Source organism: Vicia villosa, linkage group LG7 (genome assembly GCF_029867415.1).
Source record: "Vicia villosa cultivar HV-30 ecotype Madison, WI linkage group LG7, Vvil1.0, whole genome shotgun sequence".
Lineage (NCBI taxonomy): Eukaryota > Viridiplantae > Streptophyta > Magnoliopsida > Fabales > Fabaceae > Vicia > Vicia villosa.
In genome coordinates, this window is record NC_081186.1 from 95,711,282 (window position 1) to 95,728,007 (window position 16,726).

The 16,726-nt window shown below is 32.8% G+C and overlaps 2 protein-coding genes and 1 pseudogene across 15 annotated transcripts; 1 reads left to right on the plus strand and 2 right to left on the minus strand.

Annotated features, from left to right (window-relative positions):
- Positions 1-1,783: 1,783 nt before the first annotated feature.
- LOC131619762 (uncharacterized) lies at positions 1,784-2,191 on the minus strand. Its single transcript, XM_058890827.1, has one exon. The coding sequence runs from the start codon at positions 2,189-2,191 to the stop codon at positions 1,784-1,786; it is 408 nt and encodes a 135-aa protein (XP_058746810.1).
- A 4,833-nt stretch (positions 2,192-7,024) lies between these two features.
- Positions 7,025-10,406, minus strand: LOC131615996 (receptor-like protein 7; annotated as a pseudogene).
- A 638-nt stretch (positions 10,407-11,044) lies between these two features.
- Positions 11,045-14,056, plus strand: LOC131615997 (uncharacterized). 14 transcript variants are annotated; one of them, XR_009287998.1, is made up of 6 exons: positions 11,045-12,094; positions 12,244-12,321; positions 12,417-12,510; positions 12,594-12,679; positions 12,815-12,901; positions 13,346-14,056. XR_009287998.1 is itself a non-coding variant. In XM_058887204.1 (4 exons), exons 1-4 carry the CDS (start codon positions 11,939-11,941, stop codon positions 12,815-12,817), a joined length of 285 nt encoding a protein of 94 aa, XP_058743187.1. In that variant the 5' UTR covers positions 11,045-11,938; the 3' UTR covers positions 12,818-14,056. The 14 variants fall into 14 exon arrangements, 3 of the variants coding, with proteins under 3 accessions (XP_058743187.1, XP_058743185.1, XP_058743186.1); XR_009288002.1 differs by having other exon boundaries at positions 12,244-12,275; XR_009287996.1 differs by having other exon boundaries at positions 12,244-12,510; positions 12,812-12,901.
- The last annotated feature ends 2,670 nt before the right edge of the window (positions 14,057-16,726 follow it).

Here is a 16,726-nt window from a genome sequence, read left to right on the forward strand (position 1 = left end):
AATGCGAAACACAAAAATAACTTGAAAAACAATCAAAAGAAGAGACAAAGTGTTACCAATTTTTGCAGATTAATGTCGAATAAATTACAAAAACTAATAGAAGTGTTACAACATATATATTATATTCTTTATCAATTTCATTTTTAATTTTATTATGTATCTTTACTGAATGAAATGCATCATAATAATAATTACATGAATTTCTTTTTTCTGTAAAAAGAAAACAATATTGAACAAAATAAGCGTGTCAGAACTCATACCCGTGTGAATTCACGGGTATCCCGTAAATATTCAAAATATTGAATTTAATATTCAAAATATTAAATATTAACGGGAGCACAGAGTTATTCGTTACAATATTGAATATTAACGGGAGCACGAAGTTACTGATCAAAATTTTGAATATTATCGGAAGCATTAAGTTATTGATCCAAAATTTGAATATTAACTTGAACAAATTTTGAATATTAACGGGAACACGAAGTTACTGATCAAAATAATAAATATTAACGGAAACACGGAGTTATTGACAAAATATTGAATATTAACGAGAACACGAAGTTACTTATAACTTTTTTGAATATTAATAGAAATATTAAGTTACTGATAATTTATTTGAATATTAACAGAAACAAATTTGGAATATTAACGGGAACACGGAGTTATTGATCAAAATAGTGAATATTAACAGGAACACGAAGTTACTTATCAAAATAATGCATATTAACGAGAACATGAAGTTACTGATCAAAATATTGAATATTAACGGGAACAAATTTGAAATATTGATGGGAATACAAAGTTATTGATCAAAATAATGAATATTAGCGGGAACATGAAGATACTAATCAAAATATTGAATATTAACGGGAACATGAAGTTACTGAATAAAATATTGAATATTAACAAGAACATGAATTAGTGATCAAAATATTGAATATTAACGGGAACATGAAGTTACTGATCAAAATATTGAATATTAACAAGAACATAAAGTTAGTGATCAAAATATTGAATAATAACGGTAACCCAAAATTATTGATCAAAATATTAAATATTAACGAGAACGTGAAGGTATTGATATCAATTGATCAAAATATCCTTTTTCTATAAAAAAAATACAATTTTGAACAAAATAAGCGTGCCAAAACATGTATCCGTGCGAACGCACGGGTATCACACTAGTTAATTGTATGATGGTTTGTTTTAATTATTATTTTAAAATGATTTAAATTATTTAAATTAATAATTTTTTATGATTATTTAAATTATTATAAGAATTATTTTAAATAATTATACATTTACAACCATATACACCCACCAAAAAATATATGAGAAAGAATTTGAAAAAATACAGCATACTAGTTGCGGCAAAAGACAATTTCTCAATGCACCTCCTGGATGTCTTACACACCATGCGAAATTTCAATTTTGTCCACAGCTCTCGTAGATGCACTTCCGGAAGCACCCTGATTTTGAAAAAAATGTGTTTCCTTCCGTAGATGCATCTACGGAAGTGTTCCGTAGGTGCATCTATGGAACAGTCTGCTAAATTTTTAAATCAATTCATTTCACTCCAAAACTCAATTTTGGTTATAATAATATTTTAAAATACAAATGTAAAACTAAAGAAACGCATTTTAAATACAATAGTAGGTAAATAAAAAAAATACATTGTCTAAATAATGTCGGTCATAATGTCGAATATATCATCAAAATAACATAAGTAACATACATACCTCATCAAAGAAAATACAAACATAAAAATAGACCACATGCATCACTACTGTGTGTGCCGGACATCATCCTGCTGCTCTCCACCACGGCCTCCGTCTCCGCTTCTGTGTCCACCATGTCCTCTCCTGGCTCTGCCTCTAGGGTCCAGTGCCCCACCAGTCATGGCACGATTTCTACAGTATAGAAATGCCTCTTGTGCCAGCCTAATCATATTATCCACCACACGCCTCTCCGCAGACCCCTTAGGAAATAAACCATCTGCAATGAGATCGTGAGTGTGGTCCAACTCAGCCTGGTGAGCCTGCAAAATCTCCTCGTGGGATGGTCTGGGCGGATCTCTAGGTGCAGCGGGCAGCATGTACGGGTGTGACACCCTATAGTACCAGGTGATGTACCCTTTGACGCAGCTCCAGTCGCTCTCTCCTCTCGTCGCCTGCTCCTTCTCAGGAACCATGTGATGCTCCTAGTCTGCAAAGACCTCATCTAACTGCCGACGGGTCATGGTGATAGAAGCGGAGACCATAGGGTCGCGAGGTATTGTATGTGTGTAGCCAAACTGACGCATGACGCGCTGCGGAAGATATCATACAAGGATGGTCGAGCTGGAGGCCACCCAACCAGAATACAGTGCTATCTCATCAAAGGGAACCGTCTCCCGGTGCTCAGCATAACAGTCATATCATACGTCCTCGGCAGCAATGCGATCAAGTCCATGACTGTAAGGTAACTGCTCCTGGTTCCCTCTACGGGGGCTGAATCTACTGGCACGCAGCATGAGCTCAGTGTAGGTTGGCACCTCTCCCCATCCAATAATGTCTGGAAAGTGTTGTAGTATCGAAGCTTGAAAAAAATATGGTTAGTTTAATTTACTATCACAAATATATAATAAGTAGAAGGGGATAAGATTGTTACCACTAAAAAGGTACAACTGCCTGCCACCGTCCTTGCCTTCCACAGGCATCCCTCTCCTAGTCTGTAGTAAGTGTACGTCAGTACAGCCGCTCCCCAGTTGTACTCATGGATACGTGTTGTATCCGATAAGTACGTCAGGTAAAGGACGTATGTGTACGACGAACTCGTGTCCACAAAGAGATGAGTGCCTATCAAATATAGGAAGTAGCACTAGTACCTGTTCTCTGTGTATATCTGCCTCCACCTCGTCGCCAACAGCCTGATGTGCCGCAAGAAGCTTTGCGTCATATAACCTCTGCAAGGTGTGAAACCTCACATGCTCCCCGCGGGTCCTCTCCACCTCCTCAAGTGCGTCATCCGGATCACACTATAACTCAGCAATCAACATCTCAATTGCTTCCTCCTTCGTCTGCCTACCGTGACCAAGGAGGGTACCCTTTATAGGTAGATGAAGGAGGCTTGCCTCATCATCTAGAGTGATGGTAATCTCACCGCAAGAAAGATGAAATGAGGAAGTCTCCGGATGCCATCTCTCCGTAAATGCCATCAGCATCCCATTATGTATCGTCCCGTAGTCCACCTGACAGAGGTCCCTCAGGCCAGAAGCTTCTAGTACTTCCTGGAACCACGGCTTGTCAGGCTGCGCAAGACCTACAATCTTCTAACTGTGGTTGTAGAACCTCTGTGGATCCCTATCTTGAAATTTTTTTTAAAAAAACACGATTATTAATAAGCAAGTTCAGAAACTGAAGAAAAAAAGTAATTAACAAAGAAAATTTACCTCTCCATCCCATATACGCCTAACATCATGATTGTCATACCCTGTCAAAAGGGATGCGTCTATATGACCGTCGGAAGTGGCACAGCAGATCCTGTATCGCCCATCACTGCCACAGGCACAGGAGTAGAAGTATAAGAAGTGCCACGACGACGTCTGCGAGGGGTGGCATATGTGAGGAGCCCTCAACATCATCCCGGGCCTCCGTGAAGTAGTAGTAGACGGGGAAGGCCCCTCAACTAGAACATATGTAGAAGGCCCGACTGGAGCGGGTGTATCAACTAGAACAACACCTGAGAGCCACTCAACTGGGACATATGTAAAAGGCCCGACTGTAGCGGGTGTATCAGGTGGAACAGCAACTCCATCAATCACCTGAGATAATACACGCGCCCGTTCACGCCGCACGGATGCACGCTGTGCAGTCCTCCCATGTACATCTCTATCCGGCTCGTGAGTCATAATGTGTGCATTGTGATAACATCTAATTAACTAATACGTATCTATAAATAAACAATGATTTATAAATAAACAAGAAATAAAAAAACTCTTTCCATAGATGAATCTATGGAAGCACCTTAGTTTCAAAATGTATGATGCTTTCGTAGATGCACCTACAGAATCATCTTAGTTTCAAAATGTATGGTGCTTCCGTAGATGCACCTACAGAATGCCCTAACGTTCATCTCTTTCGTAGGTGCATCTACGGAAGCCCTTGAAGCTCAGAAACGAAACAATGGCGTAACAGCACTATTCAGTCACCCCAAAACCCCATTTTTTTGCTTGATCGTCCAAAATAAACCACAAACAGCACCTACATTGTCTCTAAGGAATATCTTTAATCCTAACCAATCTTTTCTACACCTAAATATCATATTCTAATTCGATTTCAAAATATTCTAAAATAAGTCAAAATGTCAAAAACTTACCGATTAAATAACATTTTGAACTTGATGGAATGTCTTGATACTTGATGTTGACAACGTAGGCCGAGTGTTTGAGAGTGTTTGGGGTTTAGAGAGTTTGAGAGATAAAAGTTTGAAATGAAGAGAATGAGGGAGGGGAAAGGCCTGGCGCGAGTTATAACGTCAAACCTTTCCGTAGATGCATCTATGGAAGAGTTCCGTTAGTGAATCTACGGAATAAAACAACGTTAAACAAAAAAAAATGGGTACTTCCGGTTGTGCATCTATGGAAGCACGAGGGCAATTTGGTCAATTAGGTGGTGCGTAAGAAGGGCATGGGGTGGGATGAGAAACTGTCGCAAAAAATGCAACAAGTTCCCTTTTAAATAATGTCTTTTCTATGACGTGAACCTATAAGTACTAAAAAAGCAATTGTTTTTTCTGGTTTTGATAAGCAAGAAATTTTTTTAAACTCGAGCATAAGGGGTACTTGACTAAAGTACAAAACGATCAATGAATACAAGAAAAAAGTCGACAACAAATTAAGCTAAGTAATGCAAGCTAAAAAATTTACAAGCCAATCCTTCATGTCGAAGGCTAGAAGACCTTTGGATCTCGCTCCAACCAATTCCATGATAGACTTTTAGCGAATGACACAATTTCACCCACACCTTTATGACCTCCATTAAAAAGGATATCATTTCTTACAAACCAAATAGACTAAATAACCGATAGTCAAAACAACAGACACACATTTTTCTTGATCTTTCCTTTCATGAGATTTTCGAAGACCTTCAAATGATCCAAAATCCCAAAACAGGTAACTATCTAACCATGACCGATCCATTCCAACTTACTATGCCACACACAAGTTTCCACTGGAGAAAGAAGGAAAAGGTGCAAGTGCATTTCAGCCGGTCCTAAATAGAGCAGAATACTAGGTTGTGTGCACCAATAATAACCCCTCTTCTGGCCAATTCATCCTTTATTTGAAGCATAATAAAAAGTATTCTTCAAGCAAAGACTTGAATGTTGATTGGGACATAGAATTTCAACCCCAACTTAAGAGAGCACTAGACAGATAAAAATCCAAATTGGAACCTGCACCCGAAATGCAATCCAACATATAACAAGTAGCCTTAACAGGAAAAGTTGTTGCATCACACCGCCACACAAAAACGTCATCTAGAATCGGGATTGGGTTAACATTTGATAGAATTTTATGCAAATCGTCCCATTCACACCATGATGAATTTTCAAAAAGATATGATTGATCCTCACATTCCAAATCTAGACACCATTTAACCAGTTTCGTAAATCATAAATATTTATTCTTGAATCCCGCACAAGATCAAATAAACCTGGAAATACCAAATTTAAAGGATTTGAACCGATCCATATATGCGTCCAGAAGTCAATTGCTAAACCATTTCCTAATTTGCAAGCAATTATTTCCAAACCAATTTGGATCGTTCCTCCAAACACCTACTAAAGACCTTAATCTCTCCACCAAAACGAAACATTTCTACCGTTAACCAACTGAGTTTAGAAGTGTCACTTGACTTCCAAGAGAAATCAGTTTACCTTTTTAAGAAGAGAGACGTTTGTGAAACTTAAACAAAATTGGATCACAAATTGTGTGCCTACAAGGGTTATCCCCAATTGGTAAGCCTAGGAAAGTAAAAGGGAAGGGACAATTCACACAAGATAAGAAGTTAGATGTTGTCAACAAGAAGCCGAAATCAACATTAAAATCCAAGCTTTTACTTATATTAAAATTTACACATAATCCATATGCCATTTCAAAGCAACGCAACACAACTTTAATGTACCGCATATTTTCTCACGATGCTTAACCCAATATGATCGTATCATTCGCGAATTGTAGGAGATTAAACTCAATATTTTTTGACACTTTGAAAGAATGAAAACTCGCTAACAAATAAGCATTTCTCAAAAGGCCTGCTATAACTCACAAAGAATGAATCAAAAATTCTTCCACCCATTTTAATTTTATTGTGACATGTTCTTGTCCGTTGCAAAATTTGTTACGATAAATTCAAGCAGGTTTTAGGTGCAAAGGTCGATAAATATATTGCAACGAAGTAGATGAAAAATGTGCAATTGCGACATATTTCTTGACGTTATTAGAATTTTTAGTTACCGGAAATATTTGTATTTCTTGTAGTAGATTTGTGTAATAAAAATATATTATTAATTTAGTTTTTCTGCAAAGCATCATTATAAAAGTTGTTCAATCATGAAAGTTGTTCCCTCTTTGTTCCTAGTGACCAAAAGTTTTAATCAACTAAAAAGGAATTGATTAGTTAGATATCTTCTAATGAGTAATGTCCAATTAAATTAATCAGTATAATAATACAAGACTAATCAAAAGCTAACAGAGCAAATATAAAAACAGATTAGTTTATAATTTGAAGGAGGTATTTTTCTCAAAGTAAAAGGAAATAATGGTCATACTAAAGGATTCTCCTAAATATTTTAAATTGAGATTATATTTTATAGTTATTGCTTTAAATAAAAATCTTACTTATATAAGAACCAGATAAAAAAACATTTGGTCAAGCACATTTTCTTCTGTTCTTTTACTATCCAATCCTTCAAAATATAAATGTATTTAAGTTAACTTAGTTGTATAAGATGAGTACCTGAAAATGTCACGAAAAACTTTAGATAAAATTAAAATGAACCATTAATAGATAATATTCTTCAAACGTTTAAGCCATTTAGAAAGTGCATGCTGCATTACACAAACAGAAAAAGTTCAAACTTCAAGCAATAATAATATCTTAATATTTGAAAACACTGACATCAAATTAATTCATTCTTCTTCGATTTGCACCGGCTCTGTTGCGTGTTCTCTTCAGTCTTATGTTAAACATACCTTCAAAGAATCTTACAAGCCTTACAGGTTTTCCAATGAAGAACACATTATATCCAAAGAGCAGCCCAAATATTGCTCCACACGCATATCCTGTTACTACCGCTTTCCATCCAAAACCTGATTCCTCTTCATCTTCAGAAGTTGAATGTGGTGGTTGATCTTCATCTTTTTTGCATGATTTAGACAACGGGAATCCACATAACATTGTATTTCCTTCATATGATGTATTTTCAAATGTATCAAACTGTGGACCTTTAGGTATCATTCCCTCAAGGTGGTTTTGTGAAAGGTTTAGGAAAGAGAGGAAAGTCAAATTTGTCAAAGCTATCGGAATCTCACCTCTCAATTGGTTCCTTGAGAGATCCAACCACTCCAAATTTCTCAAATTGCTCAAAGATTGAGGAATATTGCCTGTGATTTCATTGTTTGAAAGGTTGAGACCTTTGAGAGAAATTAATTCTCCAATGACATGAGGAATTTCTCCTTCAAACATGTTTTTTGATAAATCAATTGTTATGAAAGTAGTCAAGATCCTCGTTAGCTCTATAGAAAAACCTTTCATTGTGATCACCACAGAATCCTTGTAGTATTTCTCTTGACCTATGTATTCCGGACCAATTTGGCTGTTATTCACATTCATCATTCCTTGAAAGTTCTTGATGCATGATGTAGGCAAGTACCCGCTTAAATTGTTATGAGAGATATCAAAAATTCTCAACTTAGAAAATGAATGCTCAGTGCTAGAACATGTGATTGTACCATGAAGTTTATTTGATCGTAGACTGAGTACTTGTAACTCTTGTAGAGTTTCAAGCCAATTTGGAAATGCATCATCTATGTTGTTGTTTCCAAGGTCCAAAATTTCAAGGTATGTGCAGCGAGCCAAAGAGCGTGGTAGGGGTCCTTCCAAATGATTTCCATTCAACTTTATAGTCTCAAATTGATTTCCTTCAGAAAAATTTGTAGGAATGCTTCCATAGAGGTTGTTCATTTGCATATCCAATATAAGAAGAGATGGAAATGTTCCGAGGCATTGTGGTATTGTGCCTGTTAAATTGTTGTGAGCCAAATTGAGCACCTTCAGGGAACTTACATTGCACAATGACAAAGCAATGTCTCCTGTGAAGTTGTTATTTGAGAGTAAGAAGTATTGAATGCCATTTGGTGGAATTGGAAGATCTCCTTGCAACTTGTTGAAACTAAGATCAATGTGATAAATGTTCGTCCATGAGTTTAAGAGAATGCTTTGAAACCATTTTGAAATTCCCCCATGAATGTTGTTATTAGAGAGATCTAATATTAGAAGATTTGGCAGGGTTTTAGCTTCACTATCAATGTTGATAGAAAGAGCACTATTATGGGAAAGGTTGAGGAAATTTAGATCTTTAAATGTTGAAAATTGGTGAAAATGCACAACACCACTCAAGTTTGTTGATGACAAATCTAAGCGAGTAAGATTTTGTAGTTCAAATATTGAATTTGGAAAATGACCATGTAAGTTGTTATTAGAGAGAAACAAAGATTTTAAAGAATGAGTTGAGAAGTTACCAATGAATCCTGTGAGGTGATTGTCACTGAGGTCCAATTGTAACAAAGAAGGCAAATAATAACACCAATGTGGAATTGTTCCATTTAACATGTTATGTCCTAAAAACAGAAAGATCAATTTGGAATGTTTTGTGATTTTACTTGGAATTGGGCCAACTAGTTTATTACTAGAAAGATCTAAATATTCTAATTTGGTTAAATTTTCAAAAACATTTGGAATGTTGCCGCTAAATTTATTATTTCTAAGAAATAAGGAAGCGAGGTGTGTAAGTTTTGAAAGTGATGATGGGATCTCACCTTTAAGATTGTTTTCACCAAGGTCCAAGTCAGTGAGTTGAGTGAGGTTCCACAAAGATGGAGGAACCATTCCATTAAAATTGCAGCCTTCAAAGTTTAAGAGAGTAAGAGACTTCAACTGACCTATGGAATAAGGAATTTCATCTGAGAAAGCAGTGAAGGAGAGGTCCAAGTACCTAAGAGGAGTGCTCCAGTTGAACTTTGGAAGTTGACCACTAAGATATTCATTACCTGACAAATCTAGTTTTTGAAGATTAGGTAGAGAGAGGATGTCACTTGACAAATTTCCTTGCAACCCAGTCTCTCTTAGACTAAGAGAAACCAAAGAGGATGACAAATTCTTTAGCAAAAACAAAGAGCTCTCTCTGATTGAACTCATATTCACATAATCAAGAGAAAGCTCCCTCAAATTAGTAGCATTATGAATGAGTTTCTTCCATGTGAATGGATTGAATTCCAACTGAGCATTGTAATTTGAGCTAAGATCAAGTGATACTAATTTTGATAAATGAGAGATTGTGGAAGGAATATTACCATAGAGGTTACATAATGATAGATTGAGATGTGTGAGATGAACTAGATCACCAACACCAGCATGGAGTGGAGACTAAGAAAAATCATTAAAAGCTAAGTTGAGTTGTTGAAGGTGTCTAAGTTGAAAGATAGTGCTATTGGGATATAATTCACCTTCCAGATTATTGCAACTAAGGTCCAGACCAATCACGTAGTCTGAAACGTTGTCACACGTGACACCATCCCACTCGCAACAGTCTTTACTCTTTTTCCAAGATTCAGTCTTGAAAGAAAAAGAAGAACAATCAGACGATGGATAATATTCAGGTGTAGATGAAGCGTTGACGAAAAAAGAGTTCTTGAAGTGTAACAATGCAGAGCTGTCGTGAGGATTGCATAATGAAAAAGTGTTGGAAGTAAAATGTGCAAGTAACAGTAAAACCATGTGAAGGGAAAAATAAGGCAATACTAAAAGTAAGGACCTCATTTAGAGAAACTTACAGTTGAACTCTTTTTTGTAAAGCTTGGTGATGTTGGAAGTAGCAATTCATTATCATGTGTTTATATAGGAAACATAACATGAAATTATTAAGCATTCACAAAAAGCATTGTCTTGTCTTGTGGTAGGGGATGGATACTTTTCTTCAACCGTATGGAGCACTTCAGTAGAGATAATTTTTGTGGTTGAAATTTTAGTGATATCAAAATTGATCAAAAAGCATCCATATATTCCATAGAAGAAATTCTTCCAAAAGAGAAGACCCAGACTTTTGAACCGTATGTATCACTCCTAACACGAAGACAATGAAATTGAAAGATTTAAATCAAAATAACAATAATGTTAATTGTGTTCACAAGAGGAGATTATTTTTGGAAATTTTCAAAAAGAGAAAAAGGGATATGTATAACACTGTAAAATACAATCAACCAATCACAATAAGTATCCAATTAAAACACAATTTTAATTTAAAATAACTAATATAACATGGCAAGTATAAGAATTTTGATTGGTTGTATGTGTAAAGTTAATTTATATTGTCACTGCACTACCTTTAAACTCAATTTCCAAATGTTTTAAAATTTTAATTGAAATACACGGATGGTGTAAAGAAGTTTTACACTGTCAGTCACAGAATCTCAATCGATAATTTGTTTAAATTATTTAATTTTTATTTTAATCATACATAATAATAAAGCAAAATGAGTTTATTGGCAATTTTGACAAGTGGCACATTTCTAGAGCCCTTACTACTTTAAATGTTTCTACTTAAAGAAATGTTTCTATTTTTGTTAAGTTATTATTTATTAATTTAATAATTCATTTTATTTTAATTATTATTCATTCCCTATTTCCTATGCTCTTAATTTTCAACTTATTGATTCCCTATTTTATTGGATAACACACTTTTAATTGGTTTATTATTTTTTTTTTTTTTTTTTTTTTATCATTATTCAGTTTTGGGAATCTGAAACATCCCATTGGAAAATCGATTTTATGCCTTAGAAACAACCAAAACCACCTTCACCAAAATCGATTTGGGGAAGAGGAAGAAACAAGTCGTTTCACCTCTTCTTCCTCTCCAAATCTCACCCACATCAAAAACCCCTCACCACAACTTCTATCATTTCTTTTCACAAACCAAACCACCCTCACCATCCATCTTCAACCACAACCATGATGTGGGAACGTGAACACGATGAACACCATCACCACCACCACACCACCTCTTCAAAACCCGACCAAATCCCTGACCCTAACTCCTATCTCAACTTCGATTTCTTCTCAACTCTCTCCAAACCTAATGTTCTCCATTGTTAACATTCCTCTCACGACCAAACCATCACGGTAACGCCATTCCGTTACTGAACGGAACAAACTTCACTTTCCCTAACTATTGCGGTTGCACAACATGAAATGGCGCATTCACCGAAATGATGCCACCGTTAACTCTTTCCGTCTTCTCCTTTTTCAACACCGGTTCAAAACCTCTGACTCCATCACCGGTTGCATTCTTCTACTCTCTCTTTCTCTTCAAAACATGAATCTCATTCTTCACTGGTGATTCTTGATTTTGATCAACTTTTTGCATGGCATTGCTTTGAATTTGATTATGACCTAATTCAGGCTTGGATTTCTCTTTCTCTTTCTCAACTGGTTTTCTGAAAGTACCTCCAATGGATAACCCTAAATCCAGCTCTACCTCTTCAACTTCCACCATCGTTGATTAAAAGATTGAACTTGAAGAGTTTGAAGATAAAAATGAAAAATAGAAGAAAGTGTTGGTTGTTATCAATTTAGGGTCTGTTTTGTTTTGTTACTAATTTATGATTTGCAGGAAGTAGATTATGATGCTGATGACAATGCTATTTTCTCTAATTACATTCGTCCAAGACATTAGCAACAACAAAGAACTATGGAAAATCGCTGTAAAAGTTCACCACAAGTGGAATGTCATCACCAGCACCAAACATCACTTTGAGATGATAATGATAGACAAAGAGGTAACTTCATCACGGTTATGCATTTTTTGATGTATTTGCGTTATTTTCTTATTTATACAACTTTTACAGAATTTGTATCCCACTTATATATTGTTTCCATGTGATTCTTCATGATGTTTTTGAAAATATTTATTTATGCTACTTTTCAGGGGGTTGATATCCATGTCGGTGTTCCTCCATTGTACAGACTTTTGATTTGCAGTTGGCTGTTAATGTTATAATTTAATGTATTTAAATTTGAATATGGCAACCTAATGCTACAAGTATGTGGGTGTTCTATGTACTTTGGAAGAACTAACATAGATTTTCTGTGTTTATTTAGAAGGAAAGGTTCGAAGGCGTTGTTGAAAAAGCTCAAACGGGTGATGGTACACGGTGCAACAATTTACTCTGTTGTTCAATTAGAGGGTCTAAAGGTAGTTTATAGTTATTGTAGGCTCAACCTTTGAAAATATTGGTTTAGTTCTCATAACTTTATTTAAGGTTGTTCTCTTTATAGGATTGTTAGTTTCAGTATTAAGAATGGTACTTGTGCCCTCTCACATTTAAGCAACACATCCCATAAATCACAGTGGTACTGGTCAAGTAAGCTCAATTTTTATTTTGTTGCTTATGTGTATATTGGTTTCACTGTTTCTTGTGGGGCTTAATGCATGCAGTTGAATCAACTTATTTGATCCAAACAACTTTTGATCTTATTTTTTATCAATAAATTAGCAGTGAGCGACTCTAATTCGCCCAGGAAAGGAAATGATGGATACAGTCCTAGCTCTTCAGCAAAATTGCAAGTACCCGAGGAATCTCGTGGTAACTAATTTTCTGATATTCCTTCATTGATTATCTTGATTTGATTGTTCAGTAAACTAAATAGTTACATGTGTGATTTATATTACTTATGGAGATATATTCTGATGGTAGAACCTGACCACATATTTGTCAGTCCTTCGCCTAATTTGGTTTCAAAAAATGAACCAGCGGGGTATCCGGTTTAGATCAATCAGGTTCATTCATGAAAAGGTTTTTGTTTATGCTGTTGGATTTTGAGAAAGGAATATATAATCCTTTAGGGACAGTCCGTTGGAAGTGGACCAACTTTGGAAATCGCGGCTCTGTTGCCTCAATATTGAGCTGTTATTTTGCACAGTCTAATACTTTCTGTCTTAAGAGTTGTTTATCCAGTAAATTTTTGATAAATTCTAGCAGAGTGTTATTTAGGATAAATTTTATGTTTCTTAACATTTATTTATGTAGGTGTTGTGGAAAGGAATGAAATAATTGAGAGGCTAAGTACTAAACTGTAAGGAAGTCTTTTGTGTTAGAGGTGCACGCATATGCCTGAATGGATCTACACACAGTGATATGTTTTACTTGGTTCAAGCTGCCTGAATGGATCTACACACAATGATCTATTTTATTTGGTTAAGATGAAACTGTTAATTCCACTAAGCTGCATAATTGCTCATAATAATCAAATGTTAGGATGAGATATTTTGCCATATAGTTGCTTGAGTATGGTAGTCTGCAATTTTTAGTATGTATTTAGGCATAACTAAATAGAATATTTGTTCAGCTGGAATCTGTAACTTTTAGTGTGTACTTAGGCATAACTAAACAAAATATTTGTTCAGCTGAAGAAAATAAGAACAAAATTGTTAAGGCAGTAGTTAATTTTTTAATACTCAGTCCTCTCATTTTCTTAATTCATAAATTCAGTGTAATATTGTTTTGAAAATTAAAACTAACATATTCAGTTTCAGCTAATTTGGTTACGATTTTTGAATAGAAGTTGAGGAAAATTGATCCCATTTTATTAGATTTTTGAACTATTGTTTGTTGTATATCTATGTAGTTATGGTTAAAAATAGAGTTGATACATAATTTGAAATAATATATTTTAAAATCTCTATATAATTACTACCATATTAATTGGATTTAAGACAATTATATTTTGTTTGGAACACGTAAGAGAATTAATGTTTTAATAATTAATAGTAAATAGTAGATCTATTTTTAAAGAATTAAAGTTATTAAATATAATTAAATAGAATTATAAATATATTTAATGTTATTAATGGTTTTATTTATCTATTTTTAATAGAATTAAATAGAAATGAGAAAAAAAAGATATGTATTGACAATGTAAAACAATTTTATAGTGTCAATTAACGGACAGTCTTATTAAAAATCTTAAATTTACACTGTTAGAGTATCTATTAAACTCATGGATTCTAAAGAAGAAAAATACAAGAATAAAAGTAGAATAAGAATAAAGGGAGATAAAAATAGTGCAATAATTGAAATTTATTATTATTTTTAAATTTTTTTCTTTTTTTAATATCTTATATTTATTTTTATATAACAAAGTTAATAATTTGCTTTTCTTACTATTCTAGGGAACAAATTATATTTAATTATGTTATATAATAAAAAACAAAATATTTATTGAATTTAATACAATTAAAATCCGTTTTATTTATTGAATTTTATGCAATTAATATAATAATGGAAACTATTTGTCATTAGTGTGATAACCAAAAAAATTATTACTGATCCAAATACGACAAAAATATATATTATATATATATATATATATATATATATATATATATATATATATATATATATATATATATATATATATATATATATATATATATATATATATATATATATATATATATATATATATACACGTTAATTCAAAATTTTGTATATATCCAAAAAATTATAGGCACTAATTTATTATAACTTTTAGAACATGGAATAATAAAACTAAATTGTTTTCTAAAAACTAAATCTCTTCTAATCATAACATACTATAAATATTTAAAATTTTAATTTCTATAATTTCTTTGAAGAGATTCTAATTTTTATCATTTTATTCACAACAATTTATAAATATATAAGTTTTCGAAATTAAAATTGACTTCATATAGATTGTTTCTCTGAAATGAAAGTCATCTTTAAAATGAGATCTTATTTATTTATTTATTTCATATCGAGTTTTAATTTCTTAATTGATATTATATATTTAAAGACTACATGATTTTTTTTGGTAACTTAGAAAAAAAACAAATTCTATTCTTTTTAAATTAGCATCATTATTTAAAAATTAAAAAAATGTTTTAAAATTAAAAAAATTAAATTTTTAAATAATAAAGATATTTTTATAATCAAAGTATAGATTATTATTAATAAAAAAAATTTGTATGCAACTAATAACATAGACAGATTATAATTATAATGTTAATATCATTATATTTGTAAATTATAAATAATTATAAAATATATTTTTTTAGTATAAAAAATTTTATCCCGTGCCTCGCACGGGTAGAAACACTAGTTTCTATTAAAATAATCCATTTGAATGGTGATGATGCACTGATGGTGTACATACCAATTAATCTCATGTTTTAAATATTTTATACCCTCTATTTTTAACCGAGCATATATGAAAATCAATTTTTAAGAGAGCAACACTTTTGAGTGTAATTACTATTATTTTTATTTATTGATAAAATTTCACTTCATGTCATTAATTTTTACACATATTAATTTCCTTTTAATTAATCCTAATATTTCTTTGACTTTCTCAACTTTAGCGTTCTTTCTGTTTGTCTATGTTAATGCATATTTATTTGTTAACAATATTTTTTTTCAATAAGCAATATAAGATATCGCACTAGGGGTACAACCCTTATAACGAAAACTCTATAAAGAATTGAAGTTACCAATCATAAAAACTAGTTCTAGAAGAAAAACTACTACTACTTAACCATCTCTAAGAAAAGAACAAGATGTTGGAAATAACGACATCAAAACTAAAAATAACATTGTAAAAAACAATAGCATTTCTCATTATATTTATTAACAACATAAGATATTATTTCTTTGCACTCTATTGAATTTACTTTGAAGCTTTAGTCTTATCGCTTAGTGCCACAACTTTTTATTTTAAAGTTTAGTTAAAAAATTATTAAATATCTGTAGCTAAAATGATGAGAGTTCTATCCAATTTATTAGGTTTAAATTTTTTATTAGGAAAGAAATTGTCTATAAAGATTGAACTTTAAAAATTTGAAACATCACTCTTTAAGATGTGAAGAATTTTTCTTCAGCCGAATGTGAAGAATTTTTCTGGTTACAAATTTTTGTGATAAGAATTTTTCCATAGAAATGTTTGGTGTATATTTAAGATGTGTAGGGACCGAAGAAAATGTAAAAGATGCATTTTTCCAAATGGGAAGACCAAGACTTTTCATTATATGACAAGAAGTATTCGTAAAGTAGCAATCAGGTAATTTGGTAAAAAGATAAGAGAATTTCTTAATGAATTTTATGGATCTCTATCACATCCTAGTAAAACTTTGAAAATATTCTCGGATTGCGAAAATGCATCTCTGAATACATCATATTTAATGTATTTTTGGATGCGTCAAGAAATGTACTTATGAAGTGTGAAAGACAATTTCAGATTTTCGTATGGTCTTTTTCAATCATATAGGCTGGATTTAGAAATCCTAAAAAATAAATGGATTAAAGAATCAACATCTATTTTTTTTAGGAGAAAACTTACCTACAATTCCTTAAGTGTGATTTATACTATTTGCTAATGAAAATATAACAAGTGTA

Excerpts from the sequence above, each read along its gene's own strand:
- LOC131615997 (XM_058887202.1), top strand. The coding sequence starts at position 11,939 with ATGATGCTGATGACAATGCTATTTTCTCTAATTACATTCGTCCAAGAC. Across the intron at positions 12,511-12,811 it reads TTCAATTAGAGGGTCTAAAG|CAGTGAGCGACTCTAATTCG; the intron begins GTAGTTTATAGT and ends TCAATAAATTAG. Across the intron at positions 12,902-13,345 it reads AGTACCCGAGGAATCTCGTG|GTGTTGTGGAAAGGAATGAA; the intron begins GTAACTAATTTT and ends TTATTTATGTAG.
- LOC131619762 (XM_058890827.1), bottom strand. The coding sequence starts at position 2,191 with ATGGTTCCTGAGAAGGAGCAGGCGACGAGAGGAGAGAGCGACTGGAGC.